The sequence below is a fragment of the Solanum pennellii genome, chromosome 1, assembly GCF_001406875.1.
Source record: "Solanum pennellii chromosome 1, SPENNV200".
NCBI classification, from domain to species: domain Eukaryota; kingdom Viridiplantae; phylum Streptophyta; class Magnoliopsida; order Solanales; family Solanaceae; genus Solanum; species Solanum pennellii.
Genome location: NC_028637.1, coordinates 95,382,527 through 95,408,949, shown reverse-complemented (window position 1 = coordinate 95,408,949; position 26,423 = coordinate 95,382,527). Strand labels below are relative to the sequence as shown.

The 26,423-nt window shown below is 32.4% G+C and overlaps 4 protein-coding genes across 4 annotated transcripts; 2 read left to right on the top strand and 2 right to left on the bottom strand.

Moving 5' to 3' along the window:
- Positions 1 to 224: 224 nt before the first annotated feature.
- LOC107014132 (growth-regulating factor 9) lies at positions 225 to 3,816 on the bottom strand. The gene is made up of 4 exons (XM_015213994.2): positions 3,232 to 3,816; positions 2,837 to 3,124; positions 1,264 to 1,854; positions 225 to 849 (listed from the first exon to the last, which is right to left on the bottom strand). Exons 1-4 carry the CDS (start codon positions 3,272 to 3,274, stop codon positions 509 to 511), a joined length of 1,263 nt encoding a protein of 420 aa, XP_015069480.1. The 5' UTR covers positions 3,275 to 3,816; the 3' UTR covers positions 225 to 508.
- Positions 3,817 to 9,554: 5,738 nt separating this feature from the next.
- LOC107007083 (fasciclin-like arabinogalactan protein 10) lies at positions 9,555 to 11,320 on the top strand. Its single transcript, XM_015205551.2, has one exon. It carries the CDS (start codon positions 9,816 to 9,818, stop codon positions 11,058 to 11,060), a length of 1,245 nt encoding a protein of 414 aa, XP_015061037.1. The 5' UTR covers positions 9,555 to 9,815; the 3' UTR covers positions 11,061 to 11,320.
- Positions 11,321 to 15,044: 3,724 nt separating this feature from the next.
- On the bottom strand, positions 15,045 to 16,066 carry LOC107008484 (enoyl-CoA delta isomerase 1, peroxisomal-like). The gene has a single exon (XM_015207539.2). The coding sequence runs from the start codon at positions 16,002 to 16,004 to the stop codon at positions 15,258 to 15,260; it is 747 nt and encodes a 248-aa protein (XP_015063025.1). The 5' UTR covers positions 16,005 to 16,066; the 3' UTR covers positions 15,045 to 15,257.
- A 2,996-nt stretch (positions 16,067 to 19,062) lies between these two features.
- Positions 19,063 to 26,096, top strand: LOC107022333 (ankyrin repeat and zinc finger domain-containing protein 1). Its single transcript, XM_015223232.2, has 7 exons — positions 19,063 to 19,527; positions 20,560 to 21,026; positions 22,436 to 22,550; positions 23,215 to 23,895; positions 24,752 to 24,829; positions 25,198 to 25,311; positions 25,489 to 26,096. The coding sequence occupies exons 1-7, from the start codon at positions 19,153 to 19,155 to the stop codon at positions 25,741 to 25,743; spliced, it is 2,085 nt and encodes a 694-aa protein (XP_015078718.1). The 5' UTR covers positions 19,063 to 19,152; the 3' UTR covers positions 25,744 to 26,096.
- Positions 26,097 to 26,423: the final 327 nt, after the last annotated feature.

The following is a 26,423-nucleotide window of genomic DNA, read 5'->3' as shown; positions in this document are numbered from 1 at the left end:
AAAAGTAGGGTACAAAGTAAAGTTATAAAAACAAAATTAGAAGAAAATATTAATGTAACGACCACTCCAAATTGATCGTTACGGTCTTTTCATTCTTACCTGGATTTAGACGATAAGATACAATAAAATTTAAATTACAATCAAAATAAATATTTCATTTAAAATAACAATAAACTACAATACAATACAACAAGTTACAACCATCCAAACAAGGTAGACTCTGATTCCTTTTTAACTTTTTTTTGATTAAAATCATTAAGCAGCAGTTTCTTGTATATAACAAAAATAGTCATCAACTAGCCAGGAGATCTAGTAGGAAAAAGTACATGTCTATCATCTCATCAAACCTATTACAAAACAGAATTTTCAATCCTAATAGATTTACAGACTAGCTAAGGACTTGTACATGGCCACAAAATCACCTTCATGGACACTTCTCAAGTACTCACTAAGTTCACACATCTTGCTAAAAAGAACACCAACAACACAAAGTCTCCGTGATTTTCTTCTAATGCGACACAAATGCTGGTATTTCATCGGTGATAGTGGTGGCATCACTAATACTGTTACTGTTAGAATCATCATCTGTAATGTTTTGGCGCCCTGGGATTGTGTAAATGGAGAGACTGGTGTTCAAGTTTCTTCGAGTACCATCATTTTCGGGTGGGCAAAACCTGTATGAAGGAGATTTAGAAGGCGGGACAACAACTGAGACAGAGGCTACCCTTTTTCTGTTGGCTCCCCTGTGCATGTGAGTCTCACAGTACTTTTGACAAGGAACAACAGTCTTGCTGCATCTCCATTTCTTTCCATCTGATCTTCGGCACCTCTGCTGGTCAGCTTCTGAGCCTGTGTTATAACAAAAAAAGGATTAACAATCATCAAGGTTGCTGAGCTAATAAAAGAAACTAACTTCTCCTTCAACTGTCACAGCATTATGCAAAAGGATTTTAAAAACTACAAATAGAGGGCTAAAATAAAAAATGTTATCGATTACTATCAAATATGAGGCAAGAAATTATTTAATATTGCACAAATCCAAGCAAATTAATAAAAGGAGACCATACAATCCTAATTCCTCTACTAGTTTCATGAAGCACCCACTATTAGGCACTGCTCAGAAGAATTTTTAAATAATCTAGTGCTAGATAATTTCCCTGGAAAGGCATGCTACTTTTACAGATCTTAAACCGATGAAAGACAAGTTAAAATGAAGACGGAAAGAAGTTCCTTGAATATAACACATTGGAATCGGTGATTTACCTATAGTGTGTTGCTGGTCACTCTTTGTAGATAGACCTAAAATTGGAACCAAAGCACCATGCTTCGTAGCTTCTCCGCAGTTCTGTTTTTGGTTGGTTTTGCTAGGACTAATACGATTGAAATCGATGTTCTTACTATCAGCATTGTCACCAGCAATGAAAGATGGGGTTTTTACGGAAGTTGTGATGTCCTTTCTTTTGCAAATCATGTAGGTGTCTTGCTTCTCACTACCGTAGCCAGAATTGATGAATCTTGGTTTAGCAGATGAGTCCTCGATGCTGTTGTATTGGTTAGTTCTGCTAGTAGAAGACAAACAGGATGTTTTACTACTTGCAGGAGCACATTTGCTGCCAGGGTCATCAGAACTGGCATACAGTTTAGTTATCTTGGAAATGATATTTGTATCATCTGATCTCATAACATGTTCAGAAGCTTCCACAGGCTTTCTTGAACGTCGACCTCGATGCACATGCTGCCCACAGTACTTCTGACCTGGAATCACATCCCTTTTGCACCTCCATTTCTTCCCATCGGTTCTTCTACACCTCCCTGGTTCAGGATCCGTCATGCTCGTATAGTCAAATCGTCCCACTGCAACCAGAAGCCATATTATTAAACATTAAAGCATTACAACATGCTTCAGAGAACCTAAGTATTCACATAGCCAAGCTCTTCATTGTGCAAATGAATATAACATAGATTAAACATTTACTCTAGCCCTTACCTATCAAAGACTATTCAGCACCAGATATTCATTCCCCACATCAAACCAAGTATGATGTAAAGACTTTTAGATGATAAAAAGCACAACTAAGTTTCTGAAATTTAGAGCTCATAGACTCATATAGTAATAATTATGTAACAAACAACGCTTTCGCACTGTTCCGAGGAAAGATGGCAGAACAAATAAACATGATTCTCCAAGGACCAATCTAATCAAATACAGGGCAAATGTTTTATCATAAATCAACACTTTAATGCTTAATGACCACAAAAAGGATGCATCTCACAGTATAGGCAATAAAACAGTAGAGCCAATCTAACAAGAGAATCAAAAAGCATTGCAGACTTCAGAATATTATTATATCAAGGCAAAGGAAAAGAGCCGAAACTTGAAAAAGAACAGAATCCAAAAGCATAACAGAGTCAGAATTTCAACTCAAAGAAAAACAAAAGCAAATCTTTTCAGCAACTAAACTTCATCTAATGTTTCAGAAACCAAAAAACTCATTTCCAATAGAATAAAGTCGGTTCAATGTTCTTTAGATCTTAGCATTCTTATCAATAGGCTTTTAAACTATGTTATTCAAAAAGAAAAGTTAAAAGTATCCAGAAACAAACACAACAGTTTCCTCTATCAGAACAACTGAATACAAAAGGAGGATTCATGCAACAATTTTCCAAAAGTTCAACCAAAAAACAAAACACATTCTTGAATAGAGAGCACCAGTTTGAATCACAAAACTAATACTTCCAATGAAAAGAAATCATATTTTTCAATTAATCTTGATGGAATTCAACAAACACAAAACTAAAAAAAAGACAAATTAAAGCGAAAGAATAGGAAGTTTACAGGTAGGATATAGTTTGTAGATTCCACCGTCACCCAAGGAGCTTGAAACACTATTCCAAATGATGAAAAACAGATGAAAAGGAACTGGAAGACCAGAAACTAAATACTTAAAAATCACAGCTTGGAGTTGAAGTTCTTGAAACTGAGCTTCTGTGAACACAGAGTTAGATGACCTGTCATCTTTTTCATCTTCCTCAACAACATGGCTTGAACTTCCATAGCCTAAAGACAGCTCTATGCAAGGTGGTGACCCTTTTTTCTTCTTTATTTCATCTTCTTTTCCTTTTCCTTCATCAAAATAAGCATAATTTTCATCAGTAACACAAACCCCACATAAAAAAATCCAATCTTTGACACATAAACATAAACATAACAGAGATAAGAAGGGTAAAGACCTGAGAGAGAAAGAGGGGTGGCAGAGAATAGATGAAGCTGCATTTCTTGCCTTCACATGGAAGAAAAAAGGAAAAAGCAAAACCTGCAACTAAACCAACCCAAAATTTACTATACAGAAATTAGAGAGTGGTTCAGCTTCTGATATTGCTGACACTTGCCAAAGATGCATCACAGCAAAAACTGATGAGCACAGTAAGAGAGAAGAAAACAAAAAAGCTACTTCCTTTATTCAATTTATATGATATTTATCACTTATTCAGAATTAAATTGAGTGAATTTTCAAATTATATTATAGAACATTAATTAAATATTTCAAATTATAAAAAAAAAATAACTAATCCCTCATTTTCTATTATAGCTAGGAACATATTGACTCACACTATATACGTGTCTTTTAAAATAAGTCATAAATTATAAATCCGTTTATTATGGACAAAGTAATGTGATAGTGATTACTATTAAAAAGAAAAAAGAGAGGAAGGAATATAATTGAAGAAGAACACGGCAGTGAAGTAATGAAGAAAACAAAAGAAGTTAGGTCATAGTGATTAGTGGCATGGAAGTGTCAGCTGCCATTTCATTTTTCCTACTAGCTTTTGTCTGTAAATATGAACATGTAAGTAATTAAAGTAAGTGGTCAGAATTTGTTCTGACATTTGGTCAGTTTTCTTACAGCATTAATGCCAAATAGCAGACTCCATCACAGACAAACAACCTTCAGAAGAATTTCGTGATATCTACTACTACCACTTCTTATCTCTTTACTCTATGGTTAATTACCACTAACTTTCTCCCTTGTATCACTCTTCTTTTCTTTCGCTATTTATATTAAAACACGATTAATTTAATAAGTTTTTATTTAAAAGAAAAATATTTTTTATTAAGATATCTAATTTTAAAAAAATAACTTCATAGGTGGTTAATGGTTATATATCACGCTTGAGTAATCGATTGGGCTTTCTTCTTTTCATTTACCATGTTTGAATTAAAGTTTGATTAATTTAAATATTACTTTTTTTATTTATAAACTTGTTTTTTGGTTTAAGATTTAAATAAGCTTTTTTAAAATAATATATTAATAAATATTTTAAATTATCTTGATATGGCTTATAATACTTTTAACGTAATTTTTTATTATATGTATTTTGTTTCAAAGATTCTATGCATGAATGTCGAGTTAAAATTAAATTATTTAAATCACAAAATTTGAATTTATATCACTTAAATTAGAATAAAGAGTATATCATTTAAAATGAAAATGCTCTCTAGTAAAAAGAAATTATACCCCAAATTTGAATTTGAGATTTTTAGCTAGCGTTTGGCTAAAAATTTTTAAATATTCTTGACAAATACCATGTGTTTAGCCATAGGATTTGAGAAATATATTTCACCTTTTTAGAAAAATATGATTAATACCCGTAAGTTTTAAAAACTATCCAAACTAACTATAAGTTTGTATTAAAAATCAATTGGATGTTCGTTACAACAATAGCAAATAGTGTCCATGACACAAGAGCAATGTGGTAATTTGGAGTGAGTGCAACAAGTATCATTTCATACATCGTGAAGTAGACGAAATACATGACTTTATTACCTTGAGCTAATTTTTCATCATTTTCATCAACAATCATATCATTATTTAATATTCACTGAATATTTCATCACTGTTTTGATGTCACGTAAAAAATTATGTAATACAACGCAAACAACTACTATAAAGGGTGTTTTTGTAAAAGATAAAAGCTTAGGATAGAATTTTAATTTTCAAAAGATTCCAAATAATGAGATTTGACCCAAATACTAGAAAAAACTAGTATTTGGAATTTGAGATATTTGCCAAAAATATTTTGCCAAATAATGACAAATTGTATATATTTGCCAAATTTTTTTTCAAATATTACTTGGAAAATCTATAATCATTGTTGATCTATGAGAGGTTGTTTGATAGACTGTATTAAAGAAAATGATGCATATATTTTTTTTTTGTTTAACGTTATTTTTCAACATATATATAATTATACTGTACTCTATTTTGTGCAGAACTAATGCATAACAAATAATGAAATTAGCAAGACGAGGGTTTTTAAAAAGTGTATAAAACTAGAGAATTAGGAGGATATTGTTGATTTTTTTTGTATATAAACAATATTAAAAACAGTATACAGCATATACATATTATTTTCAATACACTAATTCAGCATAATTAATTCCTATGTACTAATTACGGCATGATTTACTTAATGCGTTTGCTTTGCGAATAAAATAACAAATCGTTTGGGAGGAGAAACAAAATATGAATTAGGATTGTATGCTTGTTATCGAAAATCTTCAAAACTCATCCCATTTTTATAAATTTATAACATCAACAATCCCCAATTTTTTTTCTCAAATTTGTGAAGCTACGCTAATTTTTGAGAACATGGTTTGCAGTATTCACCTTGTGTATGATAAAAGTGTGATATTCGTGGTATACTTTTATTGTTTTAGATTTATCTACTCAAAAATGATAAAAATATTTATATTTAGCTCTACGCTAAAATGATAGATTCATCTACTCAGAATGATTTAGGCTTAATTTTATGTAACGAAAAGAGATTCATATAATGTCGATTTATAAATATTTATTTTGTTTATTTTTATTTGTTCATTTTAAATTTTACACGTCTTTTTACCATAATTTGCATATTAAATGATATAAAATAGTATTACATTCCTAAAAATAATTTAAGAAATGAATAATTAATATTAAGAATATATAAAACATGAAAGAAAGGAAAAACTCTTAATATGAAATCATATTTTTTATTTTTATTATGTGTGAATAAAAGAAAGAAAAACATACTAACTGATGTATCACTTAAAGACTTTACATAATGAAGGTTGGTTTTTATACTTGAAAATTGAAAAGGAAATAAGTATTTGTTAGTAAGTTCATATGATCGAGTGGTGATAGGGATAATAATTTAGAGTTAGTTAAAAAGGGTCGGTTCAAGAAATTTGAACAGTTAGGACGGATAGTAAAACTACGCTCTTTTTTAGGAGCATAGTCACATTTATTTGATTTATGACAAATGTAATATTTGTGCTATACTTTCGTCGTTTTTATCAGATTTATTTCTTGAAAACAGCTAAATATTTATATTTAATTTTGTCGCTGAAGCTTTCACACCATTATTTCTATTCACCTTGTGTGTAATAAGAGTGATATTGCGTCATACTTTCGTCGTTTTCGAAGAATTTGCTTCTTGGAACAATCAAAAAATTATATTTCGTGTTTCAGTCAGAACTTTCACACCATTATTATTCCCCCTGTTTTCTTTCTTTTTCTGTGGAATTTTCTTCTTCTTTTTAATGTCTTTTTAACACTCCAAAAAACGTATTGTTATCACTCCTTAATTATCCAATAGATACTGCAGTAATTTCTCTTTAGTAACAGTTATTTTCCTGTAATAATGCAGTTATTTTCCTCTAATAGTGCAGTCTTTAGTTCCAGTTAAGTTAGGAAGTCATGTCCTAGTTCTAGGGGTAATTATTTTATAAGTATTGTATTTAAATTATTTGGTGACTGAGAAAATATAAGCAGAAAATTGTTCAAGTCTTTGAGTACTTCAAACTCAAGAGATCGTAGGTTCTCTCTTAACGAACCAATACCATAAATCGTATGAAGAAAATATCAGATTTCATATTACAACGCCCCACAACTAGATTCATAACCGGGGAACATAACACGTATGAATTCATGTATATACATAAATTTCATGTCCAAATTTGAAATCAAACATATCTGACTCAAGTGATTCAAGCTCGATTTCATGTGATGAAGAGAGATTTACATATTGTTGATTCACATATGAGTGCGTGGACACAATTCTTGTGATTCAAGATTTTATTGAAGTTTCGAAACCAAAAAAAGGTTTTTATAGGGTTCAAAAATTGTTGAATTTCAAAACCAAGAAAGGAACGATGTTCAAATGTTTATAAGTTCAAAACTAATATGATTCATGAGGTTCACAAATCTTTTGAAAGTTTGAAAATCAAGAAAGAATTCATAAAATTTAAATTTTTATAAATTCAAAAAATTGAATTTTTTTTATAGGATTTAATTATCCGCCTAGTTTCCTAATTAAGAAATAGTCCATAAGGTTCAAACCTTTATAAGTTCTTATATATTTTAAGTAGAACATTTATATACTTATTTCCTTTTTACTTTTTTAACTATGGCTAAAAATTCATAACAAGCTAAAAAATTGTTCATACCACCTAATTGTACCGTATTTTTGTAACAAAATGGTAGAAATATTAGGCCTAGTCCAACTTTAATTTATTGGCAGTATCATGGGTTTTTAGAGTTCAAACGAAAAATGATGAGGCATATGGGTCATAGGAGGGTCCAATAAGCCCCATTTGGGCCATTCAAAAATTTATGGGGCTTTTGTGTCACAATGCTCATTTATGGGGAAGTTAGGGATAGAGATCTCGGGTCATCCACATAAATGCTTTTATTGTAAAGAAAATTACGTAAAAGATCATTCTTAAGATTTAACTTTCTATGATTTTTAATATTTGCTTCTCAAATTTATGATTTTCGTCCTTCGATATTTTAAATAACAAAAAGGTGATTGATAATACCCTTAACATAGAATCACAAGGCAAAGAACATCCCAAAGTGAAATTCACAAGATACAAATTATGTCTCACAAATCATAACTTAGATCCTATCAAATTTATGATAATAGAGGTACGACACACAAAATTATAACTTAAATAAAATAAAAATTTCTCTAAATTTATATCTCGTAAATTAAATACTATACAGCTCGTGCTACATAAGGCAAATGTGTGACCATAAAATTTCATAAATGAGAAGCAGAGAAAAATAAATTAAAAAAATGAAAAATGCACAAGTACCCCCTCAATCTATGCCGAAAATTTCAGAGACACACTTATACTATACTAAGGTCCTATTACCCCCTGAACTTATTATATAAGTAATTTCTACCCTTTTTCGGCCTATGTGACACTAGCTTGAAAAAAAAGTCAACCAGCGTTGGGCCCACAAGACAGTGCCACGTAGGCCGAAAAGGAGTAGGAAATTATTAATAAAATAAGTTAAGGGGGATAATAGGACCTTAGTATAGTAAAACATGTCTATGAGATTTCAGACATAGATTGAGGGGCTACTTGTACATTATCCCTAAAAAAATCATTAATTTGATTGTCAAAGTTAAAGAACACCTTAAAATAGTGGGAAATCCATGCAAAAACTTTTATATATCCCATTGTACCATTACTTTCAAATTATTTGGTCTTTAATTTTTGCCCTTTAAATGGATATTGATTTAACTTTTGCCTTGATAAATTAAATTTATAGTTAGTAGGATATATGTTATTTAATAATGCGAGATATAATTGAATATATAAATCCATTTTCCAAAAAAAAAAAATTGTCTTGAACGGCAAAAACTAAGACCAATCAAAGTAGGAGAAAAATTGCAAAGGACCCTATATACTTTTGGCCATAGTTTAGAATCAAGCTTCCAAACAACTTCGTGATTTGGAGGGGCTTGACATGGAGAGACTGTCAAAAGATGATTGATTTTGTTGCATAAGAATAGATCGAAGAAGGGTGATTACACAAGACATAACTTATGTGTAATTTTAGAAAAGCATTATCTTAACTAGGAGGATAAGGAGATATAAGATTAAGGTTAATTAAGGTTCATTACTATTATTTTTATCTTTTTTGATGAATTATCTAGTTTGCATTCTATTACTTAATTAATATCTTATTCTTTAATTTTATTATTATTGATTCTTTTATTTGCTTCGATTATCATGTTGTTTTTTTATTGTTACTCTACTTTTCTTCATTTAGCACAATTTCTTTATTACTACTATATATATATTTCAATAGGTAATTTTGATATATATTACTTAAATAAAAAATCATTTAAAATTTAAACAATCTCTTTTTACTGAATAGAAATAAGACGATATATACACTCTCTCCCTCAACTCCACTTATAAATATATATTAAGTTATTATTATTGTTATATTCTATCCTCAAAATTAATTTGGATCAAAACCTATTATGTCAATTTGATATTAAACAATTAATATCATAGTTCAAACTCATTCAATACTTTCATCCAATTCACCAAAGTGAGTTAAATTTAAACCACCCCCACCCCCACCCCCAAAAAGACTTTACTTAAATAAAACTTACTAATAATTGAGCTGAATTACTATATTTTGATGTACCTATGAAAGGGCCAAAACCATACAACCAAAAGATTAAGGACATTTCTGTAATTTTGTGACCATAAAAGAGTTTTAAAGGTAATAATACCGACAATACCAGATATCTCCAGCTGTTGCCCAAATTAAAGTTGAACGGAATTCCCTCACACTCTTCTGTCTCACATGCTATCCATATATTCTTCACTCTCAACCCTAGTTAACTTAACTATAGTTAACCCTCACTTCTTAACCATTGTCAACCGTCTCCTTTAATACCACACCCCTTTATTATCCTTCACTCCCCCGTTGAAGTTTCACTTCTCTCTTTGCTTAACATACACCATGACTACACTACACTTCTTCCTCTTCACTCTCTTTACCGTTTCCGTTCATGCACACAACATCACTGAAATTTTGAACAAGTTCCCGGAGTACAGTGTATTCAACAGCTATCTCTCACAAACTAAACTCGCCGACGAGATTAACAGCCGTGAAACTATTACCGTTTTAGCTTTGCCTAATGGAGCTATGTCTGCTATAGTCGACAAACATCCACTTTCCGTCATCAAAAATGTTCTCTCTCTTCATGTTTTGCTTGATTACTTTGACGGTACTAAACTTCATAAGATCTCCGACGGTACTACGACTTCTACTACTCTTTACCAAACTACCGGCAATGCTCATGGAAACGTAGGTTCTGTTAACATTACAGATCTTAAAGGTGGTAAAGTAGGTTTTGGTTCAGCTATTCCGAACTCACCATTGGCGTCTACATATACTAAATCTGTGAAGCAAATCCAGTATAATATCTCTGTGTTGGAAGTTAGTGCTCCGATTATTGCTCCGGGCATTTTGACGGCACCGGCGCCATCTGGTGATTTTAATATTACTGGTGCATTGGAGAAAGCTGGGTGTAAAACATTTGCTTCATTACTTGTCAAATCTGGAGTTCTCAAGACGTATCAAACTGCTATTGAGAAGGGTTTGACTATTTTTGCCCCAAATGATGAGGCGTTTAAGGGAGCTAAAGTTCCAGATCTGAGCGATCTCAGTAGCGCTGATGTTGTTTCATTGTTGCAGTATCATGCTATTCCGAGTTACACTCCTATTGGAACTTTGAAAACGACGAAGGATCCGATTTCAACTCTAGCTACTAATGGCGCTAGCAAGTATGATCTGGCAGTTTCAACAGAAGGTGACCAGGTGACACTTGACACAGGTGTAGATTCGTCCAGAATCGCTTCCACAGTCATTGACTCTACTCCCTTCTGCATTTTCACCGTCGACAGTGTGCTTCTGCCTGTGGAATTGTACGGAAAAGCTCCATCCCCAGCACCAGGACCAGCTCCGGAGACTTCTCCAACACCAGCACCAGCCCCTGCTCCGGAAGCCAGCTCTCCTACTCCAATGATGTCTCCTCCTGCTCCACCGACTTCATCTCCAGCTGGTTCTCCGGCGGATAGTCCCACTGCAGATTCGGAGAACAGTACGTCGAAGAAGAACGCTGGTAACGTTAACACTCCGGCGCTACTGAAAGCTCTACTCACAGTGTCAGTGCCGGTAATTGTGTCCGTTTATTTGTCCTAAACCGCCATTTTCCGTTTTGGGTTTTTGGAGTCATATTTTTATTTGTGACTTGCTTGTAGAGACGATTTTTATTTAATTTCATTTAATTTTTAAATGTCCTTTAATAGCGAGTGAGCCGTTGATCTGAGTAAAGGGCATTGTTTTTTCTTTTCTTTTGTTCTGTTGCTGTACTTTGTTTTTATTTTAAATCCTTTTTCTTATTTTTGGTGTATAATAATGTTCCACTTGTTGAGTTATTATCAAATGTTACGCATATCACAGTAAAGGAGTGTTGTAATTGGTGGGTAGTGTCGGTGAGTGTACAGCGAAGCAATTGAAGATAATTGGGCCCACTTTGTGATGGCTATTTGCCTTTTTATATGTGGTGAATAGATGCCGAATATGTGAAAGAGCATTTGTTTGTTGGCGTAAACTAAACTCTTTTATAAACAGAAGTTAAATAATTATAGAAGGTTGTGATTTCCAGAACCTTCTAAAGTTTTGTTGAGTGTACTTCACTGATGGTGTTTCTAAACTTGGCTTACCTCCTGTTTTTATTGAGTGAGCAAGTAGACAGAGATTGTCATAAGATAAATTATCACACACTTATCTTTACCTTACAAATTTTATCTTTGTTAAATTAAATGAAAGTTATCAATTTGTCTTGGGCTAGAAATTGGAGAGTAGGGATGTTAGTTGAGATTTAATAGTGGTAATCAGGTGCATTCATTAAATTTGAGCGAATTTGAAATGGGTAAACATAATCCTTCGGGGTGGCCCAGTAGTTTGAGTTTGAGAATTTCATGTTGGAGGTCTGAAGTTCAAAATCACTTGCCAACAAAAGAAATGAATTTGCCTTCTGGGTCTAGCTCGTCGCATCAGACTTGCCTAGTGTGGGTTACATCTCCTATATGATTTGCGAGCTATTGGATAGGAGCGGAGATTTCACCCTGTGCACACTCAAATGATAGTAGCGACAGGTTTTCCTCGTCATAAAATAAAAAAATGAGTAAACATAAAATTCGAGAGTTGAGTCTCAATCGAGTTTAAGAATCAGATCTCGAATCAAAAATTAGAAGTCAAATTTTAGATTTAATATATTGATACTCGAAATGTGAGTTAGAGTGAATAATTGAGGTAGGAAGGTAGAAAGTTAAGTGTTGAACTCTTAACTATTTTATCAAAATATCATCAAAGGGACCATCATGGTCTAGTAAAGAAAGTTGGAAAGAAGTGGACATGCTTTAACCATTGCTTGTTCATTCATTGCTCCACCCACAAAGCTCTTGTATTTGAAGTGACGTGCAGTAACTTGTCTTCTTGATTTTACTTAAATGTTTTCTAGCAAAAGAAATCAGAACTATGTAACAATACAACAACTTGTCTTCAATTCACTTAAGTGTTGATGTATAAGAATTCATAATTAAGCTGCTTTACTATGAATAGATCGACTCAATAGCATGCTAACATTAATATTGTAGCCTAATTGTTGGTGAAAATATACTTCCCGTCAAAAATAAATGAATGATAATGTCATTTTTCAAGTTAATATCTTGTTATTTTTAGAGGGATTCAAGATTTTTATTGATGAAATAATAGTATTCTTGATCTATCTCTGTTAAAAATATAATAGTCAAACAATGGTATATAATTGATAAATTTCACAAATTAATCGTCGAGTTTAAAGCTTCACCGCAATAAACACCCTTCTTCCACAAAATAATAATAAGTTGGAGATATACATTTATTTTCTTTTCTGGTAACACTCTTTTATTCCACAATACAATCTCAATTTGTAGGATTATTGTAATTTTCTAAATAAACATACTTATCTAATAATTTGATAAATGTGTAAAGTGGAACTAAATTTTTTTTTTGTAAAAAAATACTATTTCGTAGACATTCTAAGCTAGCGTTTGGTCATATATTTTTAAATATTTTTGACAAATATTATTTGAATGAAAATTTAGGTAAAATTTCACCATGTGTTTGACCATAAAATTTGGGAAATATATTTTTTACTTTTTTAGAAAAATATGATTTATACTCATAAGTTTCAAAAACTATCAAAACTCACATAAGTTTGTATTACAAGTCAATTGGATCTTAGTTGCAATAATAACAAATAGTAAGCATCATTCCATACATCGTGAAGTAGATAAAGCACGTGATTTTATTACCCTGAACCTATTACTCATCATTTTTATCAACAATCATATCATTATTTAATATTCACTGAATATTTAATCACTATTTTGATGTTCACGTAAAAATATGTAATACCGTGCATACAACTACTATAGAGGGTGTTATTATAAAAGATAAAAAATTTGAGATAAAATTTCAATTTTCAAAAATTCCAAATAATGATATTTGGCTCAAATACTAGAAAAAATTAATATTTATGAATTTGAAATGTTTGTCAAAAATATTTACCAAATGATAACAATTAATATAGACAAACACTATTTGTTAAATTTTTCTGAATATTATTTGAAAAATCTACTGCCGCATCAACTAATTAAAGGTATATTGTTTTTACACGTACTGATTACCACAAGTTCAATATTATTTTATTGGATTTCAAAGAAACTATTTCTTCTCTTTAAGCCTTTTCTATTTCAATTTGCTTATCCTCAAGATTTCCTTGTGTTATTTTTTAAAAGTATCTCTTTCTTTTGATAAAGGATTAACATTCATTTTAATACATTTGTGATTTGACATATCACACATTTAAAAATCTTTTTTAAAAAAATATCTTATGTCAAATCAATTCAAAACATGACAAATAAATGTCAAATGAAATAGTAATATCTTTTTATTTATTTGGGCTAGGTTACATTTTAACTCATCAAATTGCACTATTTATATTTGTAACTTATATAGAAATTTCAGAAGTTTACAAAGCTAATTATTTTAAAATACGATAGTTTGCAAAATTACAAAATTTTATTAAATTTTACTTTGAATATATGTATCTAATGCATCCAAATACATATTTTTCTTTAATGCATAGGTCAAAATTAGATGGATCTCGTGCATCTAGATACATGTATCTTAAATAAAAGAGTGGAAATTATGTGTAATGTGTTCAAAAAACAATGTAGTATGTGGACTTACATGTAATTAAAATATGCAGATAAATCTCGCTACTATATTTCTTACCCCGAATACATACATCTAGTATCAGATATATATATTTACTGTGATTCACATGTATTTGAAATACATAGACAAATCTTGCTCGCCTCTCTCTCAATTTCAACGTATCTAATAACAAAATATGTATCTAGATATATCTAATTTCAAATTTTATATGAAATTATTAGTTAGTATGACAATATATAATTATTTTTAATTATAAGGAGAAATTGTGAATATAAAAGAAATGTTTGAAAAGATTAGATTATTTTTCTTAATTTAATCGTTATTTAATCCAATAGATTGATGTGTCATTGTGAATTTAATTCATTGATTAACTTAATAAATAAGTCACAATCCTAATTCCTATCCTACACGTAAAAGTGCCCACAAGTTGGATTAATTAGACAAGATTGAGTGGATTTCGCCACCTTTAAATTTGACATAATATGCGTACGACATTCCTAGGGTTGGAATGATAGCACTAATCCTTCGATGTGTCATTACAAAAACGAACGAAATTAAGTAATTCAAATATGAGGAGTTACCGCAAAGATATATATTACTATATAATTGAGATATGAAAAAGTAATTTATTTCATTTTTTAGTAATTACTTAAATTTGATTTTTATAGAATTATGTCATTATTTCGATCCTACCTAGTATATATATAATTTTCATTTTCCAATTAGATGATGCCATAATTCTAATTCTTCTTATATAATTTCCCAATAAATTTATGTCATCATTTCGATCCTATTCTTATAATTTTATTTCTCTTATTATAACCTATTTCGGCCATCAATTTTAACACTCCACACATGAACATATTCCAACCATACTACATTAGATAATAATTGACATTAGATAAAAGGATAAACATTTTAGTACATTTTACATTATATAAATAATACTCATAATTCAGTGATACCATACTAATACAAGTAAAAGCGCACAAATATGGCTAAGACAGGAGGACTTTTTTTTTTAATAAAAAAAAGTGCATTTTCGAAGAATCGAACGCTCCGCGATAATATTTTTTAAAAATTGGAATAATATGATCCATGAGAGACTACTCACAGCTTGGCTAGTGTTTTGTTTGCATCCTCGTCCCCATAATCTCCCACAGTCTCATCAGAACCAAGCGAATTCAGTAGCTCCACAAACAGTGTTTTTCTACATCCAGCGTACGTTTTCCCATCCCAATTTCTGCTCACCAATTCTTCACCCAACTTAATTGATGCCTCCACAGTTTCTTCCGCTCCACTATGAGCCGAATCCACAAAACCCATTTCGACTCCCATCTCAGCCGTTACTTTAGCAGCCTTCATCACCACCTCACGCCGGACCGCTGGCGACCCCATTCTGCACTTCACTAAAGCCGAAAACCAAATCGGTATCGGAAACCCGATATCCAGCTCGCTCATGTAGAGAAACCCTCGATCCTTGCGCATCAGGATGTAGTCATGGCAAAGCGCGAAGACGAAGCCGGCAGCGGAAGCGTGACCGGTGACGGCGGCGATTGTTGGCATAGGTAGGGTTATTAGGTCGGAGACGAGACATCGGAGTTTTCTGGACATGAGTTTTTGGCGGGCGTTGTCCACTAAGGCCCACTTAAGATCGTAACCATTGGAGAAGTATTTGCCTTGGGCTGTGGTAATCAGAGCGGAGGAAGAGGAAGTAGATTCGGATCTGACGCGGCGGAGAGCGGCAGAGATGGAGTCGATAAGGTTGGGATGTAAACGATGGTCACCGGTGCCGGTTAAAGTTAGGAGGAAGATATTGCCTCTCTTTTCTAATGTGCAAAGCCCTTCTGATTCCATTCTGTGGATGGAAGAGAAAGTGGCTAAACAATATAAAGTATTAATTTATCTCCTCTCTTAATTCTTACTTTGTCATATTTTGATTTTCAGTTAAATTATATAAATCAAAATTATCTTGAAATATTAAATTATGTTACTAAATTCATTGAATGAGTGGATAGTTTATAAGGTTGTTACATGAACAACCATCCATATTCACTAGTTCATAAACCGTTTTGGATAAAAATGTATCTATTTATTATGATACTTAATATGGTGACTTTTGCATGATTTCTCACTCTATAAATAAAATTGTTCATTCACTATTGTATGACATACAGATGAGACTTACATACACTTGAATAAGAAGAAAATTTCTCTTCTTCTATCTACTTGTCTTGTCTTCTTCTCTTTATGATTATATTCTTATGAGCTTGATTTTATAACAAATTAAGAGTAATAAGTAAATATTGAATAAGAAATTTTTATTTTGTATTTAAGATTTGTGTAAGTGATTTTCTACCGACATGTTTATTTCGCAAAAGTGGAAATAAATGATCATTTCACTATTTGTACCAACAAATACATAATGGACTATTTTTTGTTTGAATTTTCACTTACGATCACTAAAAAATAATTTAATTGTAGTTTGTATTTATGATTTACTGATTACAATTTCGTAGTTGTATGTTGCGGGAGGAGAGAGGTCAAGGAGATTGGGAGAGGGAGGTGAGGCGAGCGAGAGAGGGTAAAAAATGGAGAGAATGAATTGTATGTGTATATCTCTCAAATAATTGTATTTATGTAACTGATGTGCATATTTATTTGTATATCTAGCGAGCGAGATTGAGAGGCGAGCGAAATTAGAAGAGGAAAGAGAGAGGCGAGAGAGAGAGTGTAAAGAGTGGACAGAGATGAATTGTATATGTATATCTGTAAGATTATTGTATATACTATATATGTAACTTGTTTACATGCGTATTTGTATATCTGACGAGCGAGTTGAAGAGATGGAGGATATAGACATGCGAGAATAAAAGAAGGAGGAGAGAGGCGAGCAAGAAAGGACAGAAAGTAGAGAGAGATTAATTATATTTGTATATGTGTCATATGCTTGTATATGTATACTTATAATGTGTATTTGTATACACATTAAAGAGGCGAGAGGCTAGAGAGGAGAAAAATGACATAATTATAACTAAAATTATTGTGAGCCACAATTAATTTAAATTTTATCTATGTTAGCTAAGCAAGTAGCAATTAGTATTATTTTCTAATTTTTATTTTGGCGGCTGCTTAATTTGAAAAGTAAATTTACATGAATGGTCACGTACTCGTGACTTTGTTCACCAAAATCGTATGATCACTACAATAATACTATCACCAAAAACATAAAAATGAGAAAATTCAATTTAACAAGTGATTAGTAATTTTTAATAATATTTATTTTTATCTAATAAATGCACTCAATTAAAATGGTTCAACAATTATGACTGTTACTGCAGTTTTGATTGGCGGTGCTATGATTTTCAGTTGAGAAATTTAAAATTAAAAAAAATAAATACATGAATTGATAAAATTAAATCAAATCAAATAAGAAAAGAAATTTGATTAGTAGTTGATTTGATTGATTTAGTGCAAAAGAAATTTGACTATATTTGGGTTGGATTGATTTTACTAGCCTAAATGAATCCATAATTATATATATAATTTTAAAATTATATTTTATATGATTTTTAATATTTCTTATATATATATTTTTATAAATTTTATTTTTTACATATTATTTGAAGTTTGAATATTAAAATTTTGAATGGTTCCATAAAAGATGATAGTCCACAGATGTTGATAATGATAATAAAATTTAAATCAAAATTAAATTAATGCTCAATGCAAAAAAAAATACAAAAATAATTTAACATTAAAAATGACAATAATATTGAATATTTATCCTTTGATTTCACACTGGTTTAAACAATTAAAATATATAATCTAATTTAATTTCCTTTGATATTTAATCATGTAACTGATACTTGTTAAACTTATTTGAGCATATTTAATACTTTAAAATTGTGATCATCTTCATTATGACTTATTAATTTGTAGTATTTGTTTTATGCGATTTCAATATTATTATTATTTTTTGAATTCTGTAGTGTTATTAATTATTTTCTTAAAGAATACCTTAGATAGTTTTATTTTGTTAAGACTAAAGAAATATTTCAAGTATATGTTTGTATAATATTTTATAGGAAAAATTCGAAATTTCGAAAAAACTCGAGGTTTAAAAATCCAGTTTTATTATTTGATTTGGCTTATAAATTTAAAAATTTGATACAAATTGTTTAGTATGATATTTGACAAAATCTGAATCAACCCGATCATGTACGCTCTTAATCATATTATACCAAGTTGTGCAAATGGTGTTTGAAATAGTGAAGTTATGGTCGAAGAGTTAAGCTAGTGTTTGATCATAGATTTTTAAATATTTTTGATAAATATTATTTGAGTGAAAATTTCGATGAAGTTTCACCATGTGGGTTGCCTATAGTATTTGAGAAATATGTTTCAGTTTATGAAGAAATGTTATTTATATCTATAAGTTTTAAAAACTATTAAAACTAACCATAAATAGGCACAAAGGTGTATAAAACTGGATTGATTCAAGTTTTAAAATGTCAAACTAAACTAAACTAAACTAATAAAACTTGAGTTTTTCAACCTTAAATTTTTTTGAGTTGGTTCAGATTTTTGAATATTAAACCAAATCATTTGTGTTGAACTTATAAATTTTTAAACCAATACAAACTAACCTCAATTTTTTTGAATCTTTGGAATTTTTTTCTATTAACTATTCACACAACATATTATATTCAACTCGTTCTTTTAATATTCCTTTAATCCAATCAAAATATAATTATCTAAAATATCTTTTAAATTTTTTTTACAAAACATGAGATAAGTGTCGTAATGACATTAAAATATTAAATAAAAATAACAACGATATCGTATAAAATAAAGAAAAAAGAACCTGATTTGCCCTTTAATTTTGTTATTTTAGGCCTAGTATACCTTCTTTATTAAAAGGGCTGTTTCCCCTATTTTCAAACTGCGAACTATTATTAGTGTTTGTTCGATTAGAATCGTAGGATTAATCACCGTTCACAAGATGGAGGTGGAGGCTTCTACTTCTAACGCCGCCACCAGTACACACAACCGCCGGCATCAATTGAAGCAACAAATCGACGAAAAAAAGCACCGTTCGATCTTCGAATTACCAGCGAACTTCTTTGATTCCTGCCGCCTTCTCCAATCTCCGTCAGCTTCGCCACTCTCCATAGTCGAACCACTCGGAAGTCTCTCAGTCAAAACCCTAGACGACGTAGACATTGATGACGAATCCAAAAAGGAAGTGGAGAATACGGAGAGTTTGAGTAGTAGGAATAACCCCAAACAAAGGTGGTCTTGCAATACTTGTAAGGCCGAGTTTGAGTCTCTCCATGACCAGCGTTCTCACTTCAAATCCGATATTCATCGACTAAATGTACTATTCTTCTCCCCTCTCTTTTTTCCCTGATTATGTTATTCCATAAAATTTACGAGGTTGACCTGCACAGAACATAATGGATAATAGAGGATTCAATAGCTGATTCCAACTGATTTGGGGTTGAGGCATAATTGGTTGATTTTTAATCTGTCCTTCTTAGGACACACTATTAAGGGCGAGGATTTTGTAAGTGAAAGATAAAATAAGAAGTTACTTAGTTCTTGAAGTTGGGAATTGCTATGAATAGCACCTTGCCGTCCATCAGGCTGATAATTGTGAAAATTATGATTTTGATCTTTATAATCGGACTCAAAAGACCTTTTCTTTTGTTGGGTTAAGCTCAACTCATTGCTAGTAGTCAACGGTACTTGTTTTTCCTTTTATCTTCAAATTTATTTATTTTCTTCTTTTCTGATAACCACTAACATCAGTTAGTGATATATGAAGAAAGAACTTTAGAGATGTATTCATAAGACAGAAAGCAAAATCATTTTCTTTAGATATTTTTGTCTAGTACTTCAGTTAAATGAGCATTCATATAGGTAAGGTTAGCCCTTTGGAACTAGCAACTTTTAGATAATATCCCAATACTTGTTGCTCTTTGCTTGTAAAATAAGCTAAAATAGGCTGATAACATATCACTAGTAGAGTTTAGAAGTTGCGGTTACGGGAATTGGTCTCAATGTGTTCAGCAAAAGAATATTTTGTCACAATAATACTTAATCTAATATAATATTTTGAAGGTGGCAGGACATTGCTATCTGAAATCATCTCTAGTAAACATCTTTAGATTCTTCTTTTAGACCTTGCTTATAGAAGCACTTCAAAGTAGGTTGTGTTTCTGAAAATTATCACTTGGTTACTCTGCCTCTTAAGTTTTCAACCTGCAGCCCCTCCTCTTCATCCTGCCCCACAAAAAGAAAATATCTTTTCCAGTTTTCTATTATTTTTGTTCCTGAAGGTGCTGATCGCATTATACTGGCTGTTCATATAGTAGTTATAGTAATATCTTGTCAGTACTGATATCAGATAAAGCTAAGCATTTCTGGGAGAGACACTATTAAGGAAGAAGACTTTGATGAGATGACCTCTGATTCCCTATGTAAGGATTATGATTTATCAAGTATTTCTGGATCAGATGACGAAGATGAGAAAGAGTCTGGTCATTCCAATGATTTGCAGCGAAGAATAGTTGGAGATATCAAGAACAAAATATTTTTAAAATTGCATAATGGGGAGATCCTTTCACTATGGAAGGGTTTACTCCTGAATGAGTCAGAGAGCATTTTGTTTGAGAACAAGAAGGCGCTTGCTGCAGATGATATCAGGAATAGAATTTATTTGACAGAAAATGAATTGACTAAGAAGTTGAAATATCTGATCCATGAACCAAGGGATAATACCCGTTTGAGGATTGTGTTGCTTGCAAGAGGTGGGCATTTTGCAGGCTGTGTTTTTGATGGTACCACAGCTGTGGCACATAAGACATTCCACAGGTTAGTCTTTGTTGCAAGAAAAAATGCAATGCTTCCTTTATGCTATTATCTTCGTCCCAAAACAACTAAATCAAAGAATATTTTGTACTGGATATTGCAATGAACTTTATTTGTGCTGCGTTGATCAAGTTTTTCTTTTATCTTATGAGAATATGTTGATAACTTACTACAAATAGTAGATCACAGAAATTTTGAAACTTTTGATCCTTTTCTTGTGTAATTTATATATAAACGTTTGATCCCTTCATATCAGTGCATCAAGTTAGAGTCTAGAAAAATTCATGCTCCGTGCAGAAATAAAGGTCTCTGCAGTTATCGACACCTAATCCTTTTGACTGTCTTATAAAAGGTGTGTATCATCCAGATTCTGAGGGTAAAGAAATGATCAAAATATTGCATGTAATGAAACATCTCTTGGAACACAAAAAGATTAAATAGATAAAACATGTTGATTTGTGTAACCATGTGCCAAATACGAGCTTCAACAAATTGCTCAAATTGACAGGTAGAAAGCCAAATTACAAACCATAACTTTTAACATCAATCCACAATGAGAATGAATGTCACTGAATGGTATATGAGGGTTATATTGGTTGATCCTTACCCTATTCCTTATATTGAAGTATCAGTGTCGATAGAACCTTCCTTATTTTTCTTTGAAGGGCACGGGTCACGTCTATTTCCTCCTTCCCGCATGTACTTAGTATCATTTATTAATAAATCTTTTCGCATCTTGTTGAACTTTTGAGTTTTATATTGAAAAGATTCCTACAAAATTCTATTGCCAGGAACAGACTAAGTTGGTTCGTCATTTGGCTCTCTATATAGTTTCAGTCTGTATCATGTAGCAAGATCTCTCTCTCTTACAGGGAGGGTCCTATTTTAAAAGTCCTCTCTGCTTTCCTTCAGACTTCTGACAATGTATCCCTGAAACTAGTTTCCTTTCTCTTGGCTTGCATTCTGAACTTGTCTTGTTTCATATTTCGGTACAGTTGTTATCACTCCCTAATCCCTAACTTGGCTTCAAGAATTAGGCTATTTCGTTTTTTTCCTTTTTCCGTGTTTCCTTGACAGTGGCCACTGTCAGATACTGCTTATATTCTCGGCAAAAGTTCATGTTCGATATTGATTTTTATCTGGCACTTACCATGCTTCTTTAATGGAGAAGTCATAGCTTCTATTCCAGCATCTCTGAGAGACACAGGGTCGGAGTCACACTTTTCGCTACGCGTTCGGCATTACCTAGTAGCTTTGATTTGAATCCTGTATTTGTTGTAAGAAATTTACCTAATATGTATAAACAGCTTGTCTAGAAACCTGTAAACAGAAAACATCGTAATCCAGAACCCATAAACTAAAAATCCTAGCAGATAGTGTGGCTAATTTAGATTACTTTACGTTTCTTTTAGATATGTTATACGGGCCAAGGCTGGTAAGAAACAATCATCAAAAGATGCAAGTGGCAAAATGGCGCACTCTGCTGGAGCATCAATTCGTCGGTATAATGAACTTGCTCTTAAAAAGGTAAAGGGATTGAAGTTTCATATAAGATAGATTATGTTGCATCGGTATCCTATTCAGTGTGGCTTGTCAAATTAAGTATATTTCTTAATTACAAGAGCATTCTATTCAAGTAGGTGGACCAACATATTTTCTTGCATTTGTTTGCATGCTCATCATGAAAAAATTTCCTTATTTTCCTCCGCCCATTTTTTCCCCATGTTGGTGGCAATGGGGTGCTTTTTAATAAACACTTGTTAGACACTTCAACAAACCAGTCCAATCAGGAGGTAGATGCTTTAATATATCAGTCCAATCGGGCCTTAAAGTTGGTGCCATATCAGTGCTATTGCTTCTGCTTTCTATTTAGTTGTTTCTTTTTTTGAACTTTCTAGTTTAGATTTATTTCATGTTACTGATGAGCTTTATTGCTAGTTCCTTCATATTTTATTGACTGATAGTCTGATACTTCAATTCCCATTTCTGACACATTGTCTTATAAATAGATTCCTTTTAAGTGTGGACTTTTATGAGGCTGGATTGCTCCTACCTTTTTAATCTTACTATTTGAAGTGTCTCTATCTGATTTGGAAAAGGAAAAATAAGGGAGAGGATTGTTTGGCTGTCATATTGCAAGGGAGCAGAGGCACTATGAAGCATGTTTCTAATTTTTGCTGTTTGTAACCAGGAAATTCAAGATCTGTTCTTAGCATGGAAGCCTTACTTTGCTGATTCGTCCTGTATCTTCATCCATGCTCCTTCTAACAACAGGCAACTGTTTTTTGATGGAGATCAACCATATTTTGTTTGTCAGCTTAATGTTATAAGAAATATTCCTTTGACTGTTAGAAGACCTACCTACAAGGAAGCTCGACGAATATATGGCTTATTGACGCAAGTATCCTTTGAAGTAAACGAGGAAGTTGCACCTGCTTGTGAAGAGGTGTCACTATTAAGTACAAGTGATTTGAGCAGCAAGTGTAATGAATCCATGGAGGTTTTGAAGGAAAGTTTGGAGACTAAGGAAGTCCCAAAAGCATCTTCTAGTGTTATGCCATCTCCCAATGCGATCATATCAAGTGATAGTGATAGTGATAGTGATAATAACACTGTTGGTACATCCACTCCTTTACATGAAGCAGCAAAATGTGGGGATTCTGAAAAGGTTTTTGAACTTCTAGAACAAGGAATAGATCCTTGCCTCAAAGACGAGCGAGGGAGAACTCCATATATGGTTGCAACTGAAAAAGAAGTGAGAAACGCATTTAGGCGCTTCATGGCATCAAACCTTGACAAGTGGGATTGGAATGCTGCTAAGGTGCCTAGCGCATTGACTAAAGAAATGGAGGAAACACAAGCTGCTAAACAGGTAACTTCTTGATTATTTTAGGGGGTGTCATATTTGATGGTATAATTTTCTGCCGAGGTTCCTATATTTTGGATGTAAGGTGTAGTTTTTGAGAAGGATCCTATACTTAGGATATGGGATCATATAGAAAATTGATCTAGACATTGTTGTTTTTAACTTTGGTGTTTATGCAGACACTCCAACTAATGCTTTCCAATCTCTGAGTTAGATGTGGGAGATGCAATCTCTGAGCTAGGGAATGAGGGATTTGAATTTAGAAAGTTCAGTTGATTATTACTCTTTCAATGACCATGGAGATTTTAAGTTCCCTCATTTAGGAAGTGTAAAACAGTGTCATTAGGCATATACTGTCAAATGGATTAATGCATGTTGTTTGAATGCTCTATTATATTGGTCACCTTCCGTTCTTTGTATATGTTAAGTAGTAAGAAGATGTTTAGAGTTTCTTCATATCAGGCATATCACAAATGCAGATGAATTTAAGTGTACCTGATGCTCTGAATATTTTCCCTTCCATTGTCACTGTTGTAGTGTAAATCTTCTTCTTGTAGTATGCTTGTACTTCAGAAATATGAATAGTGTGAATGTGGAATTACATTAAATTCCTTCCTAGGAGAATATATTTTGTCCATGATCCAGGATAAACTGATGGAAGTTTCTGTCTAGTTCTGTCTGGTAGCTATCACATCATAAGGTACTGGACAAGATATACAAAATGAGTTAATTTACTTTTGGCATGTGTTATTTCTCATTTTCAGCCATTAAATATGTTCTTAAATTAATCCGACCAGTGAAAATGTGTTTTATGCTGCATTATGTAGCTATCTGATATGTACAGTTGTATTTCTCTCACCAGGCAGAGAAAAACGCCAAGAAGAAAGCTAGGGCCAAAGAGTTGAAAAAGTTGCGGAAAGCAAGGCAGAAAAAGGCTCAGGTGCATATTAATTTGTTTTCTGATCATTTTATGATCGCAAACTTTTTCCCATATCCTGTCTTAGGCCTTGCCAAAATATTTGTTGGTTCATCTCTTGCTTGAGCCCGGATTACATGGCATGAGTTGAAACGAAGGTTCTAGAATTGCTCTTTTTGTTTTTCAGAAACTTCACCTTCAATCAGTCATCAAGTTTGCAGTTAGCTTGTTTTACTCTCCCTCTGATGAGAAACAGAGGAGTATTGTTAAGCAACGTAGAAGTTCATTTGCCTCTCAAACACCAACAACATGGGCTAATTTGTTCATCCTCATTCCTCCTGTTATCTCTCTCTCTCTCTCTCTCTCTCAACGTTGTGACATCATTTTTGCAGGCTGAGGCTGCTCAAATCCAGACTGCTCCATCTAACTCAGAGAGAGGAAGCGTTGCTGCTTCAGCTCTTAAAGGAAAATCACAATCTAGTCTTTCAGCAAAATTATCCAAAGAGGTCAAGATAACATATTTACTGCTGTATCTTTTTTGTGCACTTATACCTATCACTGCTTGAATTGGAATTTCTTTAAAAGTGCTGTGCTGCTCAATGTTCATGCTGATACTTGTGCTGCTCAATGTTCGCTTCTTTTCTTTTTTGTGGTGTCTGATATGTTTTCTGTTTGCCAATCAGGAGGAATCAAAAAGGGCTCTTGATGCTGAAAGGGAAAAAAGAGCAGCTGCAGCTGAGAGAAGATTAGCTGCTGCAGCAGCCCTTAAAGCCCAAGGAGCCGACTTAGTTTCTGCTCCAGGTGGCTCAGGTACTGATATTCTCTGTTGTTGCTGTAACGGGTCATTGGCTGGTAAGGTTCCCTTTCACAGATATAATTACAAGTATTGCAGCAGTGCATGCATGCACGTGCATAAAGAGATCCTTGAGGACGGATAAGAGAAATGTCTATGTTGAAGTTGTTCATAACCAAGCTATACCTTTACCGTCCACTACCCCGTATTACAGGGTGCAGAGGCCGGCAATCATTCACCTCAGATGAAACAACCGCGACATCCATGTTTTTATCATGTGAAACTAAGGGTTTGGTCGAAATTTTGTACCTATAATACAAGGTAGAAACTCCACTCAATCTTCCCCGACCTTTTCAATAACAAAATATTTATTTTTTTGGCAATTTCACCATATATTTTTTTTTCAATTCGTGTATGAATGATTTCTCATTTCTCCGTAGTCTGTACCTTATAGCCTTGGAATGACATTTCTCTATGTTTGATTCCATTAGACCCGGATGCAACACTTGTATTGACACTGCAATGAATTCTCCACAAACAGCGTTGTAGGCAGTAAATAAAAATTCCTAATGATATTGAAGTGAGAAAACTAATGCTTCCCTAAAAGAGAGAAAAGTGCAAGTGTTGCTCCCTGTTGACTTTTATTTGTTATACCATGTTAGGAAAAAAAATTATTCGATATATGTATTTTATCAAACTATATTTTAAAAAAATATGTTGAGGGTGAAACATGAAAAAAATTATTATCTTTTCTTAATATGTCAAAAATGAAAATTTAATCTAGATATAAATTATTTTAGAAAGGCGAAATGATCTCCGCAAAAT

Bases quoted from the DNA above. Each gene is read 5' to 3' on its own strand.
- LOC107014132 (XM_015213994.2), bottom strand. From the start codon at position 3,274: ATGCAGCTTCATCTATTCTCTGCCACCCCTCTTTCTCTCTCAG. The intron at 3,125-3,231 runs GTCTTTACCCTT...ATTTTGATGAAG, and splicing joins CACCCCTCTTTCTCTCTCAG to GAAAAGGAAAAGAAGATGAA. The intron at 1,855-2,836 runs GTAAACTTCCTA...TTCTGGTTGCAG, and splicing joins CTACAAACTATATCCTACCT to TGGGACGATTTGACTATACG.
- LOC107007083 (XM_015205551.2), top strand. From the start codon at position 9,816: ATGACTACACTACACTTCTTCCTCTTCACTCTCTTTACCGTTTCCGTT.
- LOC107008484 (XM_015207539.2), bottom strand. From the start codon at position 16,004: ATGGAATCAGAAGGGCTTTGCACATTAGAAAAGAGAGGCAATATCTTC.
- LOC107022333 (XM_015223232.2), top strand. From the start codon at position 19,153: ATGGAGGTGGAGGCTTCTACTTCTAACGCCGCCACCAGTACACACAAC. The intron at 23,896-24,751 runs GTAACTTCTTGA...TTCTCTCACCAG, and splicing joins AAACACAAGCTGCTAAACAG to GCAGAGAAAAACGCCAAGAA. The intron at 25,312-25,488 runs GTCAAGATAACA...TTTGCCAATCAG, and splicing joins CAGCAAAATTATCCAAAGAG to GAGGAATCAAAAAGGGCTCT.